Source organism: Diceros bicornis, chromosome 4, assembly GCF_020826845.1.
Source record: "Diceros bicornis minor isolate mBicDic1 chromosome 4, mDicBic1.mat.cur, whole genome shotgun sequence".
NCBI lineage: Eukaryota > Metazoa > Chordata > Mammalia > Perissodactyla > Rhinocerotidae > Diceros > Diceros bicornis.
The window spans coordinates 24,961,485-24,976,600 of NC_080743.1; the positions used below are offsets into that span (position 1 = coordinate 24,961,485).

At 38.7% G+C, this 15,116-nt stretch overlaps 1 protein-coding gene across 1 annotated transcript; it reads right to left on the minus strand.

Annotated features, from left to right (window-relative positions):
* Positions 1-3,789: 3,789 nt before the first annotated feature.
* Positions 3,790-11,815, minus strand: LOC131400903 (guanylate-binding protein 1-like). The gene is given in 10 exon segments (XM_058535713.1): positions 3,790-3,896; positions 4,128-4,230; positions 5,003-5,215; positions 5,856-6,136; positions 6,989-7,156; positions 7,159-7,230; positions 7,844-8,040; positions 8,312-8,421; positions 9,600-9,727; positions 11,626-11,815. Coding segments are annotated over 10 exon segments (1,569 nt in total).
* Between the last annotated feature and the right edge of the window lie 3,301 nt (positions 11,816-15,116).

Sequence of the window (15,116 nt, forward strand, 5' to 3'; positions counted from 1 at the left end):
GTCAGGGGAAGGGTAGGAGCCAGGGAATCTATATTTAATATATTGATTTTAATGCACAGGTGGATTGAAGACCACTGTTGAAAGCAACATGCCTCCCTGGAAAGAGAGAGCATTATTTTATTATCTGTCTGTAGATATTGCAGAAAAAAGCACTAAACCAGAAGTCAGATGATTTGGAATCTGGTATAGACTCATGCTACCAAGCTAGGAAGGAAGTTACTGAATTTTGCTTGGTTTCAATTTCCCTGTTTTTAAAGATTTTATTTATTTTTCCCCCCAAAGCCCCAGTAGATAGTTGTATGTCATAGCTGTACATACTTCCAGTTGCTGTATGTGGGACGCGGCCCCAGCATGGCCAGAGAAGCGGTGCGTGCCCGGGATCCGAACCCGGGCTGCCAGCAGCGGAGTGCGTGCACTTAACCGCTAAGCCACGGGGCCGGCCCTCAATTTCCCTGTTTTTAAATGGTTAATGAAGAAACCACTATTTGATTTGAAAACAGAGTTATTCTTTTCTACCATGAAGTTTCTTCAAGTAATAAAAATGTATTTTATTTACTCCTTTGTTGCAGTGCAGCTTGGAAAAGAAAATACAAAACACATCTATATCTAAACACTCCATCTAATATGCTGTGTTTCACCTGGTCCCCTATCAAGTTACAGTTCAAGTAAAGAAATACTGCTTAGCCACATGTAGTCAACTGTGGAAGGAGGCATTCTCCATGTGATAGGAGGGAAGGGGGTTCAATGGAATAAAATGTCCTAACACAATCAGAAAAAGCAGGTTTATTAATGTGGATTTAATGGCATTAGCTGCTTCCCTGCTTTTCTCTCATCATGTAATATTTTGAAACACTGCATAATTATTATCACAATCCTAACACATACAATCTAATCCATATGTTCCTTACAATGTAAGCAAGATAAAGCAGATGCATCGAACTTTGACCAGTGTTTCTGCAAACTATGGCTTGTGGGCTCCACCTATTTTCGAAAATAAAGTTATATTGGAACACAGCCAGGCCCATCCATTTATGTATTTTCTGTGACTGCTGTTGTACTACATGGCAGAGTTGAGCAGCTGAGACAGACAGTATGGCCCACAAAGCCATGAATAGTTACTTTCTGGTCTTTTACAGCAAAGTTAGCCAACCACTGCTATGAAAACTAAAGTCTTATTTTTGGTGAAAACTTAAAAAAACCACATCAAAAATAAAAAGCCTAGTGAAGCATATTTTATTTTATTATTAAGAAAATAACTCATAATTGCTTTAAGAAACACCAACCATTTACCTAGGACTTTCGATAATTAGGATGAAGTCTACGTATACTAAGTAATACCAAGAGCATCATTTTATTGGTCAAAAAAATGTCTAAAACAATCCATGTTCTCTTTCGGGAAAATCAGTAGGCTTTCAAGTATGACTGTTAAAAAGTGGGAAAAGATGGCTTATGCTTTAGGATTATAAACAATCTAATAAGTTATCTCAGTTTTGTAACACATTATCTGTCATCATTTAATGTCCATCTTTGTGAATTATACGTTACTACAAATACACAATGCATAATTGTCATCATGTTACTATTAGTCCAGTGTCAATTATTTAAAGTTCTAAAGTGTCCCATTACAGTTATAGTCTGGGCGAATTGAGCAAAAAGGGAAAGTTTCCTTTTTTAGCCCATTTGTTTATGACCCAACTCATGCTAATTGTTTCTTCCATCTTCCTATGGAAATTCTGTAGAGATTCTAGATCTCTATATAAGATGGTTGGCTTTAGCTTAGAATCCATCAGTGAGGAATTTCCACTCCCGGGGTCCAGGAATCACATCACTGCTCACAGACTCTACAGTCTTGATACAGTGGAAAACTGTACCTTGTCTTCACTAAGAAGTTAGGATGATTGTTCTGGACATTGGAATCCATTGTACACTTGGCTAAACTGATGCCCAACTATGTCTCAAGACTTTTACCTAAGACTTTGCTCTTGATCCATTTGTCTACTAGTTGTCATCTGGAAGAATAAGCTTCTCCTGAGTGGTCCCAGCTCATGATATCTCCTATGTTGGTACAGAGGTAAAATCATTGTTATACAATTTATAATATTGTTAGGAAGATGGACATGATTTCAATTATAGTACTGCATATCTTTGCAAATTTTTGGTGTTATAAAAATGCAAGACCTAATTATTATCAAGTGTAGTGACATTTTTCCAAATTCTAAAACAGCTTGAGTTATGCCTTGGGTAAGAGTGACCAGGAAAGCTCTATTCTTTAGGCCTTTAGCTTATGACACATCTCCCTCTTGCTTCTTCCATACTCTTCTGGATGTTGCGTATCTCATTTTGAAGTTGTCTGCGTTCCTTTTCGAATCCTTCCTCTAGTAGTCGGCGTTTTTCCTAAAAAGGGACAGATGGAGCCTGAATAAGGTGTAGCATTAAGTAAATCTCTAACTTCTATCTAGTTTCCCCATTCATAGATTTTTTTAGTATTTAATTTGTTCTCGAAATTTTCTCTATCCTTAGTCTTCATTATACTTTCTCTTGGGCAACCTAGCTTTGTGATTACTTTACCTACACCTCCTATAACTAAGAGAGATTTTTGGCTTATACCTCCAGGTATATTTATGATCCTAAATTACAGGTCTTGATCTTTTCCTCATTAATTTTACACAAGCTTTGTGGGCAATCTTACTCATATGTTTGGTTTCAAGTCTTATCTATGCATTATAGAACTTTTATACACACATACACACACACGCACATACATACATATGTAACATAGAAATAAAGAATTCCCAAAATCTGATGAAATATCTGAGTCTTAGATCAGGAAATTTGATCTACGTCTCCACAACTTGGTGGTGGAGGTAGCAGAATATAGATAAGGAAATCAGTGCCCCAGACTGATCATACGGAATTTCTGCACGTAATTCCCAACACAACAGAAACTGGGAGCAGGGCATAGAAAACAGGTAGGAGTGGCAGACTGTCACACAGATCTGAGAGTCAGGGTGTCTCTCTGCTCACAAAAGTTCTCCTAGAGCTAAAGTAATACCAGGTGTACAGAAAAGAGAAATCACTGTGGATCCCACTAAGTGGTGAAGACAGTTCAGATATCTTACCAAGATGCGTGACCCTATAAAAGTTATTTAGTCTTTTCTGAACCTCTGTTTTTTCTATTAAGTTATAGGGACATAGCAGTTCTTGTATTAAGCTAGAAATACAGATAAGACATCTTTATAATGCCTAGCAGAAAGCAGCTACCATTGATTGAAGGATATACTGATAAAGGACTGGATGTGACAGAACTGCAAATAAAATCTCTTTTTTTTTCTGTGAGGAAGATTGGTCCTGAGCTAACGTCCGTGCCAATCTTCCCCTATGTTATATGTGAGATGCCACCACAACATGGCTGATGAGTGGTGTGTAGGTTTGTGCCCGGTAACCGGGCCTGTAAACCCTGGGTCGCCGAAGTGGAGCAGGCGAACTTAACCACTATGCCACCGGGCCAGCCCCCAAATAAAATCTTTTAATAACCAGACACAGGCAGGGCGAGGTCAAGCAGGCACGCAGAATTGAAAAGTACAAGCGGCAAGCAGGTTCCTTCTTCCGGGTTTCGTGTTCTCACTGCAACTCTAAGATGTGATCAGGGAGAGTGGAGGGAAAACAGAAAAACAGAAACCTCAAGGTGATGTAATGAAATACCTGAAGTTTGAGAGCGAGAATCCTCTCCAGCTGCTCCAGCAGCTGGGCTCTATCCCTCTCCATCTGCTCAGTCAATTGTTTCACACGTTACTGATGACTCTTTTCTTTCTGTGCCATCATCTGCTCATTCTTTATTCGCATTTCCTCCAACAGTTTTGCTGCAGCCAGTGCAGCTTCTGCTTTCACACGTTCCACTGTCAAGAGGAGAAGGAGGAGAAAAATCTATGTGGGTGAGCATGTTGCGTGTTTCTTTCTTGTACACTTGCCTGTCATTGTTGCTGCTGACTGCATATGCCCTACTCAGAAATGACTTCAGCAAGGGACAGGCATTTTTGCTCATCTTGCTCTAGTTTAAGGATCCCAGCAGAATTATTGAAACTTTTAAGAGCTTTTGAGGTTATCCAGTCTCGTGACTCACTGCTCACCTTCAATCTCCTTTTCCTTTTCTGTGAGAGCCTGGTCTGTCTGTCGAATTGCATCACTAATAGCCTCCTTGGACTTCAAGTATGTCTGAAGAATCTCTTCAGCCTAGGACCCAGAGATGATAGAGTTAGTAATAGGAAATGGCTGTGGGCACTTATTTCTATTTGTCCACCATCTTTTCCTCTAGGAATTGCTCCTTTTGGCTCTGGTGTGCCTAATGGTCAAGATTCCCCGTCACAGGAGTGGACACGCACTCCAGACTGGCCAATCATGGCACACTACTAAGAAGAATCCTTACAAGAGATTGATAGAGATATAGATTCTTTGTTCTTTTAGACTGAGGGCTGTAATTTTGGAGCTGTTGGCTGTGGTTCCATATGGGGTGAGCTTGCTGGAGCATGAAGCCATCACGCAGAAAGCAGATCAGAGAAAAGGAGGCAGAGGGAGGGAAGTATGAGGTTGAGGGGAGCCACAGAGAGACAGATGATGAAGACATTATTTGAAATCTTGGATCTAGCGGTCCTTAAAGCCAGTTTGAAGCCTAAACTGATGAATTACTATTTTTGTTTAAGTGACTATCATTGAGTTTCTGTCCCTTACAACGTGAAGATCCGGCTGTTATAGTGGATTGCAATAACAACCTGGTGATAAATCTGATAATTCAATTTTTAACTCAATTGTTAATAGAATGCATCTGTTGGACGAGCACATAGGATCTATCTGGTATAACAGGCTCCCTGCACATGTTTATTGAATGAAAGTGTGAATGCTGTCAGACCTGTAATTGTACATCTGTGTGCAATTACACTTGGTGACGTTGGTGTTTCAAGGAGGCGTGTCAACAGCTTACCAGAATCAACAGACAAATCTTGGTTACCTGTATTCCCTTCCTGGGTTCCTGAAGGTACTTTTCCTTCAGCTCTTGTGTCTTCTGGATGAAGAGACGATACCCTCCTGGTTTGCAGTAAATCCCCAGCTTCACGTTTTTTTCTAGAGGACTGAAAATATCCTTAAGTAAAGCTGAGCAGCGATCTGATGATAATTTCATGTTCTGTTTACAAAAGTCATCCCACTTTTTTTCTAGCTGGTCCTTTAATGTAAAAATAGGAAGTAAAAAGGATAGGGAAAAGATGTTAGCTTGACCTCAGAATTTCTTGAAAGGCTTCTCAAAAAAAAGCGTTTATGACTCCTAGGCACACTTAGAGGCACCTAGCAGGACCATATCCCTCTTCCTGATCCTGACTTTCTTCTGAAGTCCCTTTCTCCTTGGAGGTGAAGTTCAGAGCAGAGATTACTAGCTTTATGCTACACCTTTAGAGATAAACTTCTGCTTTTCAGATTGGACAAAGCATTGCCTATGAAATAAAGGTGGCTCAACATAAGCCAGCTCAAGATAACTATGACTATAATTTTCTTGCTTTTGGCTAGAATGTCAAATCAATTTGATAACAGTGGGCATGTAACTTGATTAGAAGCTCTCATTGTTACTTATATGCATTAATTGAATTATGGGGAAGATTATTAGTTTATTTGTGAAAGAAAAAATGTTGTAAAACCTGGAGTCTATCATAATAAAATTGTTTCTTGTTATTATGATAATAACAAATAGTGGTTATCCCCATTTTAAAGACTAGTCAGAATTGCTTCTCTCAAAATAAATATCCATTTCATTTTCTAGTAGTACTTTGCTTTCTGAGACTCTATCCATATAAACTTGAGAAAAAATTTACCGCTAATTCCTTTTGAAATAAATGGTCTTCATCTGTGATGGAACTCCTGAAGAAGACTTTGATGGCCTCTTTCTCCCTGGCCCTGTGCAGGTCCAGCAGCTCCTGGAGGGTTTCCGTGGGCAGCTGCACCTTCTGGCTCATCTGCTGGTCATAGTGGGCCATGGCCTTTTGCACTGCGGCCGAGTTCTCTATCTGGGCCAAGGTCAAGACTGCATTCTCCATGCAGGGCAGATGCCCACTGTTGATGGCATCAACAAAGGTCAGCACCAGGTACTTCAGACCTACAAGTGGAAAAAAATGATGATGTTTGTTGTAGGTGGGGTGAGGAAACATTCTATTGTGTGTAATTCTGATGATGTCCATTACCACACATTTGCCTCACAGCATCAATGTCTTTAGCATCACCTGAAAGCTTGCTAGAAAGGCAGACTCTCAGCCTCTGCCTTAGATCAACTGAATTAGAACCTCTTTGGCAAGATCCTCAAGTGATATGTATGCACATCAAAGGTTGAGAACCTCTGTTGTAGATAGCATAGGCCTGTGTTCATTGAGTGTATCCACTTTATCCCTAAGCACCGTTAGGACAGGAACCGTACTTCTCTCATCTATGTCTATATAATCAACCCTGGTCCATGGTAAGCATTTGATCAATATTTGTGGAACAAACAAAAGAAGTCCTCCATTTTGTTTTTTCTGGCAGAACATTGTCCCAGAGAACTTTCTGTGATGATGAAAGTGTTGTATATGTACTGTCCAGTGTGGTAGCCACTAACCACATGTAGGTATGAGCCCTTGAAATATAGCTGTGTGATCAGAATTTTAAGTTTTCTTTAATTTAATTAATTTACATTTAAATTTAGATAGCCACAATTTTCTGGTGGCTACCACATTGGACAGTCAAGTCCACTTCACTAGGGCAATTTTAAGCAATAGACCTTTTTTTCTTTGGCCTTTCCTATCTTTTCTCACCCAAGAAATTTGACTAATAAAATCTATTAGAAATGTTGTTGTCATCTAGAATTTAACACGATAATAGCAGTAGATTTGCATTTTTCAAAGGTGAAACTAGGTAGATGTTATTCTACCCTCCTTTAGTCTTAACAGTGAGAGTAAAGACTGGGAAGAGGACTCACGAGGTCCGTTGACCTTGATGCCTCCTGAAAGAGTTTTAGTTGTGGAGTTGCTGAAGATGTAGGAACAGAAGACTGCAACTTGTTGCACAAATTCGGGCTCTAGCTCATCATCATGCAGCATCTCAAGCTGGCCTAGCTTCTTCTGGTAAGTGGGCCAATCGAAGACAAACATTTCTTCTTTGGGAAGAACTTCCGGATACAGAGTCGGGGCAGATTAAAATTTTTATCTTTTTGACTGGTACCTGGAGGAAGATAAGTAGGACTTTGCCTAATATAGGGGCTTGCAGACTTTTTCTGTAAAGGGCCAAACAGTAACTATTTTAGGCTTTGCAAGCCAGGTCTCTTTTCCAAGTACTCAGTTCTGCTGTCGTAGCATGAAAGCAGCCCATAGACAATCTATAAATGAACGGGCATAGCATGATTCCAATAAAACCTTAATTACGAAGACAGCTGGCAGGCTGGACTGGCCATCATTTACCTGTGGGCCATAGTTTACCAACCCCTGGACTAGTGCACTCTTCATGCTTCAATCTATTTTCTTCAAGTAAATGCCTATTCTACTCCACATTCTTTGGTTAATTACACTATCACAAGCCGTAAGCAGGGAGATAAAATCAATGTGATCACAGCACAGGGAAAGGTGAAAGAAAAAGAAACTTGTTCTTAGCACAGGGTAGAAGATAATTTAAAATCAAATTTATTAATTTGGATATTAAACAAGCATTAATTCTTAGTAATAGCCAGCAGAGAATAAATAGAAAACTATGAATATAAGAAAACTGTAAATAGAAAACTAAAAAGGGATAGTTTCTAGTGTTTTGTCATTCCCATTTATCAATTCTAAGTCCTCTTTACCTTGCTTAAGCTTGAGTGAATTCTCCAGGTACTCATCTGCTGTGATGGGTTGTCCATCTACTTCCAACTCTAGGGAGAAATCTCTCAGCGTCCACACAAAGTCTGGAAAGAAGCTCACAAAGTCAGCTGAATCCTCAACCTCATTATCAACAGATGAGGATTTTGCCCTGATTCGATTTGACAGCTCTGTCACGTAGCTGAGTAATGAACTAAGGAAACCGGCAGAAAAGAACAGTGCCCCCCATCCCATATTAGTTCCACATATTCCAAAACCTTCATTTCATCTTTGTTCTTAACCCAGGTCTCAATGCTTTGGTAGCTACATGAGATCTTTCCCATGCCCTTGAATGATCTTTTATGTTTTCTCTTTTTGTGCCTGATTCACCAGGATTCAGAGTCAGGCAGCCAGCTTTTTAAATACAGTTCTCCTTCTGACTTTGGTGCTGTTCTGGACCACTAAAAGGATACTGCAATTGGTCCATGGCCTGCTGGTTGATGGTTCCCATGCTGTTGTATATGAAGGTGCTGCTCAGGAGTATTGCTAGGGCAAAGATCCAGGAGTCATTCTGGTTGTCACCCTGGAAGTCAGAACACATTGGGCCAGGAGTAAGTTTAATTCTCATGGCATTTTTCAAATGAGTATTTGTAACAGTATGCTCGTTTAATTAGACTGTCTTTTTAGACTAATGACCTATAGGAGGAACCCAAATCCAAACAAAAATGATTGTTAGTAAAGGACTCAGACTTTGAATAGTTTTCTGATTAGCGTTTTTGGGTTACACTGATTTTTACTAGGCCCTCTCATGATCATTGGCAGATCATGGCAAAAAAAAATAGTCAAGGTTGCTGGGCAGTCTAAGACCTTAAATATAATTTAATGTTAAAATTTTCTCTTATTTTTTATAGCAAAATTTTGACTTATGTAAGAATAATAATACTCGTAGCTTTTTTTTTTTTTGGTGAGGAAGATTGACCCTGAGCTATCATCTGTTGCCAGTCTTCCTCTTTTTGCTTAAGGACGACTGTCCCTGAGCTAACCTCTGTGACAACCTTTCTCTACTTTTGTATATGGGACACCGCCACAGCATGGCTTGACAGGCGGTGTGTAGGTCTGTGCCTGGGATCTGAACCTGCCAACCCTAGGCCACTGAAGTGGAGCGTGCAAACTTAACCACTATGCCACTGTTCCGGCCCCTTTGTAGCTACTTTATTGAGCAATTATTATGCACTCAATACTTCCTATTACTTATCTTATTAAATATTTAAAACAATTCTATGGGGCAAATATAGATCTGTTACATCCATTTCAGAGATCCGAAAACTGAGGTTAAACAGGTCAAATAATTTGCTAAGGTCACTGAGGTAGTGACAGAGTTCAAATTTAAACACAAGGGTATGGGGCTTCAGAACCTAAATCTTTAACTAAAGTTCTCTGCAGGATAAGACTCATGATACTGATTTTATTTGCACTACCATTGTGCCTCTGGGTTAGCTTACAGCCTGCTGTTAATAATTAGAATATTGTCTACTGACCACTGTGCTCTTCTGCAAGGATTCTGCCTTATGAATATTTTCCTGACCCCTGGTTGCTAAACTTGGTTTCATGACATGTAAACAGAAATGAAAAGATATATTATGGTTAAGTACAAGTTCTTATTTAAAGAAACATTAAAGAACTATTTAAAGAAACATTAAATAGTCTAGAAAATAGTCAGAGACGACGGGCTTATTCCAAAATGCAATCCTCAATCCTTACCTTCTCCACGTCTCCCAGGCCCTCAGTGTCAAGCAGAACTAAGACACGGTTTCGTTTCTCGGGATGGGGCACACACCACATCCAGATTCCTTTGGTGTGAGACTGCACTGTGGAGCCCATTGAGAAGCCTGCAAGGGGGAGTGGTGATAAGAGAGGGTGGAGTTTTAACAGCAGATGGATTTGGAAATTGAGACAAAGCTTAACATAATAAAAAGTTAACCTAAGTTAGGAGACAGAACTGAAACCTCAACCAGTATTAATCTTACTTACAATCAGGGAAATAATAAAATTAGAATATCCAATACTTGAAGAAATTCAACACTTTTTCATGATAAAAACCATCAACAAACTAGAAATAGAAGGAAATTACCTCACCATAATAAAGGCCATATGTGAAAAACCCACAGCCAGCAACAAACTCAATGGTGAAAGACAGAAAGCTTTCTTTCTATAAAAATTAACTCAAAATGGATCCAAATTAACTCAAAATTAACTCTAAATGTAAGAGCTGAAACTATAAAACTCTTAGAAGAAAGCATAGGGTAAAAGCTTCATGATATTGAAGTTGGCAATGATTTCTTGGATATACCATCAAAAGCATAGGCAACAACAAAAAGATAGATCCGTTGGACTTCATCAAAATTAAAACTTCTGTGCATAAAAGGACACTATCAACAGAGTTAAAAAGGTAACCCATGGAATGGCAGAATATAGAAAATATTTGCTATTTATGAATTTGCTATACATCCACAGTATATAAAGAATTCTCGTAATGCAACGCAGAAAAACAACAACCGGATTAAAAAAATGGGCAAAAGACTTGAATAGACATTTCTCCAAAGAAAACATTCAAGTGACCAATAAACACATGAAAAGATGCTCAACATCGTTAGTCACTAGGGAAATACAAATCAAAACCACAATGAGATACTACTTCCCACCCATTAGGATGGCTACTATCAAAAACACAGAAAATAACAAGTGTTGGCAAGGATGTGGAGAAATTAGAACCCTTGTGAATTTCTGGTAGAAATATAAATTGGTACAGTTGCTGTGGAAAATGATATGACGATTTCTTAAAAAATTAAACATAGAATTACCATATGATCCAGCAATTCCACTTCTTGTGTTTATACCCCAAAGAAGTGAAAGCAGGGACTTGAACCGATATTTGTACACCCGTGTTCTTAACAACATTATTCATAATAGCCAAAAGGTGGAAGCAACCCAAGTGTCTATCAACAGATAAATGAATAAACAAATTGGTATACACATACAGTTATTCAGATTTACAAAGGAAGGGAATTTTGACACATACTACCACATCGATGAACCTTGAAGACATTATGCTAAGTGAAACAAGCCAATCACAAAAGGACAAATAACGTATAATTCCTCTTATATGAGATTCCTGGAGTAGTCAGATTCCTAGAGACAGACTGTAGAATGGTGGTTGCCAGGGGCTGGGAGGGATGGAAGAGTAGAGAGTTACTGTTTAATAGGTACAGAGTTTCTGTTGGGGAAGATGAAAACTTCTGGAGATGGATGTGGTGATGGTTGCACAACAATGTGAATTTACTTAAGGGCATTGAACTGTACACTTAAAAATGGTTACAATGGTAAATTTTATGTTACGTATATTTTACAACAGTAAAAAAAAAACAGCCAACACAGATTTAAACATTTTTTTAAATCTTAAAGATCAGTGGAAACTTGCTCTTACTACATGAACATTTCGGTAAATGTCTTACAGTTTATTATTATTTACATTCATTATTTTTATTGCTGCCTTATTTCTTCTAGGAAAGGAACAATTTACACTTTTAAAAGGGAAACTAAGGCGAAGTGGGAAGAGAGATAAGCTGACTCTTTCAGATCATAGTGAAGACAAGAGCACAACTGCATTGAAAGTTAGGTTTCCATACTCCTCGCCATCTCCAACTTGCTCTCCTCGCATCACTGTACTCCGTGTTGGTAGTGTTCGTGGACAGAGGGGACTCGGCAGAGCTTTGCTGGTGCCACTCACCCTTTTTCTTCCCAGCCAGCTTGTTCATCAGGTAGGACTTGCCTGTGCGGTAGAGGCCCACGATGGCCACCACCACAATAGGCTGTGAAATGGCAGACAGGATCTTCAGAGCTTCCTGATTAGCCACTAGTCGCCCGTTAGTGTTCTCAATGAGGCACACTGGACCTGGCATGCGGATGTCTGAGGCCATGTTCACAGTGTTCCTTTGCCTGCAAGGGAAGAGATGGGATGACTTAGAATTTCCAGTCTAAGTAGATCAAGAACTTTCACCAGGTTATTTTGCATTTGGAAGATAGAGGCATAAAATTCCCCAACATAACCAAAAGTTTTGTGTGTAACAGTGAGATAGACGAGGGGAGCCATCATTTTAGAAAGTTACAAAAGTATTATCAAAATAGTCCATTGAAAAAAGTATTGATATGACAGTGACTTATCAACACTTAACCACTTTCACAATCAAAATTTTTTGTTTAATTTACCATCGAAAACTTTCGTTTTGGATTCTCATTAAAAATTTACACTATACATTAAATGGAGAATAGAATAGGAGTTAAAGGAATTTATTTTACATTTTGGCTATATGTAAGAAATTCAATCTTATTTTATTTATTCATTAATTCTTAAAATGAATAAACACATACATGAATAAATGTTTCATTCTTTGGTGTGTGCCCTTTTTGACAGTTTCCGGATATTTTAAACGTGTGTGTGTTTCCACTAGTTATGCTTTTCTTCGCTGGAATGAAGGACCACAGAACTCCTCACACTGCCATTCTGGAAGTGGAACCACTATAACTCACCGTTCCAAATTTTATAAAAATATATGGCCATGTGAAACACATGACTAGGGACTCTTCCAAAGCCTTGGAACGGGCTTGTGCAAGCAAGGGGGGCTCAACCTTAATCTTCATTTACAATAAGTTAGCCTCCAACTAAGTGGGGGTATGACCGCACAGTTGCAAATACTGAATGTTGCTAAAAGTAATGTGTGTCTGTATGTGCGTGTAAGGGAACAAAAGACTGTGAAATATGGATGAAAATATCAGGAGGCAGATCAGGAGAGCTAGAGAGGAAGTTGTTCAAAGAAAAATCTATAATTTCCAGCTGTACAGTTCTAGGTTTTCTGTTTTGTTCCGTTTTTCCATTTGGTAGAGGAGAAGGAGAATGAGGAAGAGGAAGAAGAGGGATAGGGATGGGGTGGGATAGGGAAGGGGAGAGACAGGGAGAAGGGGAGAAGGAGATGAAATGAAGAGGGAAAGCCATCAAACAAGTAGGTGAATGAAGCTAATTCTGTGCCAAGGAATTCAGGAGAGATGTTTTCAGAAGGCAGCATCAAAACTGCATGACAGCACAGAGAGGTCAAGGTAAACAAAGATGTTGGCTTTAGTGATGGGCTCCCCTAGAGTCTTGAAAGAGGAAGCTTTTGAGTAAGGTAGTTGGGCCCAGTTGTCGTCAACTGTGTCAGATGGCTGTTGACACTGCATCTCATTTACTATTCTTTCTTTCTCATGAAAATAACACACTCATAGCCCTTTCAATTTCTTAGCTGCAGTCAGATCAGGATCAAGCAAGTTCCATCAAAGACAATGATAATTTAATTGTGTCCCCAGTCAACACGGACAATATCAACAAAGAAAAAGACAATCCTAATGCATTTCCACCTCTCAGTTTAGCCCCACATCTGCCGGTACCTAATTCAACACAAGCACAATAGTGACACGTAGGGACATGTTGCCACTTGATAGTGCCAGGATTTCGTCTGATCTCTTGTCTCACATCAGGCTCAGCTGCAGCCTATCTTGATGCTGGTCATTTTTTAGAAAACGTAACTGGCCCTTATAAACCCTTTCCCACTTCTGCCTCAATCTTATCATAGGCTCCATTTCCCAGAGCAGAACTCCTTTAGATCTCCAGAGAAAGCTGCTGTGTGAGAAAATAGTAAGAATTCTTACCTGTTTTCTCCCCTCAGTTGACGTGGAGTGGTTCTGCAATTTCTCTGTCTCTCTCTGGAACGTTGGACTTTTATTTCCATCGTCCAATGTTGTGAGGTTTCTGGATTTCCTTTAGAGAACAGATACTTACAAGCAAACCAACTTTTATAACAGATATGGAGGAATATGAAACTGAAAGCACTAAGTACAAACCAATAATTCAACAACCATAAAAGGAATTTATGGAAATTGTGTACAAGGGTTTAACATGATTTCTCAACTAGAATCTTTATATATTTTTTTGAAAGAGATCTTAGAGATCATTTGCTATTAATAAAATGTCCAGTAGATGTTTAAATATAGTAGAATGTATCTCAAGATTGGGGGTCAGTTTGAGGAGCCTAGAATGAGGAAGCATCATATTAATTTTTAGGTCTAATTTCCTTTAATAATGGTCACACTCAGAGTGGAACTGGTTCCTTATTTATACATGCAGTAAGTGAGGACAAGGACATGTCTTACACACTATGTCATAAACACCCAGCACCTAGCCCAGCACCTGGTACTGAATATCCAGTGTACAGGTAGGAGGGGCCTCCATGATTTACACACATGTTCCAGGCTCAGTACTGACTTCTTCACATGGCTTGTATAACCCATATCTCATAACAAACATTTCCCCATGATGTTTTAGAAACTGAGGCACAGAATGATTTAACGTCTTGTCCAAAATCATAGGACAAAAGTAATCTGAAGCGAATTGTTCTTGATCCCAAACCCTCCTGTTAAGCCACTTCACTATACATTCTGCCTTTCTCTGTTTGCTGAGTGAATAGCAATAGTAGAAACAGCCTTATTTCCTGATTGTTTTCCAAGAGCTAGATATGTTACAGGTCTGATTCAATCCTGACTATAGTCATGTGAAATAAGTGGCCTTGTCTCCATTTTACCTTGAAAACAGGGAAGCTGAGAGAGGGAGAACCAGAAATTGTAAGTAAGAAAGTTAATATAACAATCCCTATAAATTTATTCTTTTTCCTTCAGCTTCCTTAAAAGACATAAAGTTATATAAATCAATAATTATAGCAACAGTATAATATAACTCCAGTATAGTATTACTAGAGTTGTAACATATATATATATATATATATATATATATATATATATATATATATATATATGTCAGCACAAAAAGGGAGAAGAGGGGATAGAGTTACGGAGTTATAGGTGTAACAATTCTGTGTCTTACTGGAATTAATTTAGCATAAATTTGAGACATATTCTGAGAAGTTATATATATATAAATGGTTAGCCCCGGAGCAACCACTAACAAAACAAGGGATCTCAAACTAGTATCCTTTCACTTTAAGACTCTGGTAAAAGAAGAGCAAACTAAATCTAAATCAAGCAGAAGAAAGAAAATAATAAAGATTTTTGTAAATGAATGTAGTGAAATTAACAAAATAGAGATAGAGAAAAATCAATGAATCCTAAAGCAGGTTCTTTGAAAAGACCAACAAAATTGACAAACTTTTAGCTAAACTGGCCAAGCGCAAAAGA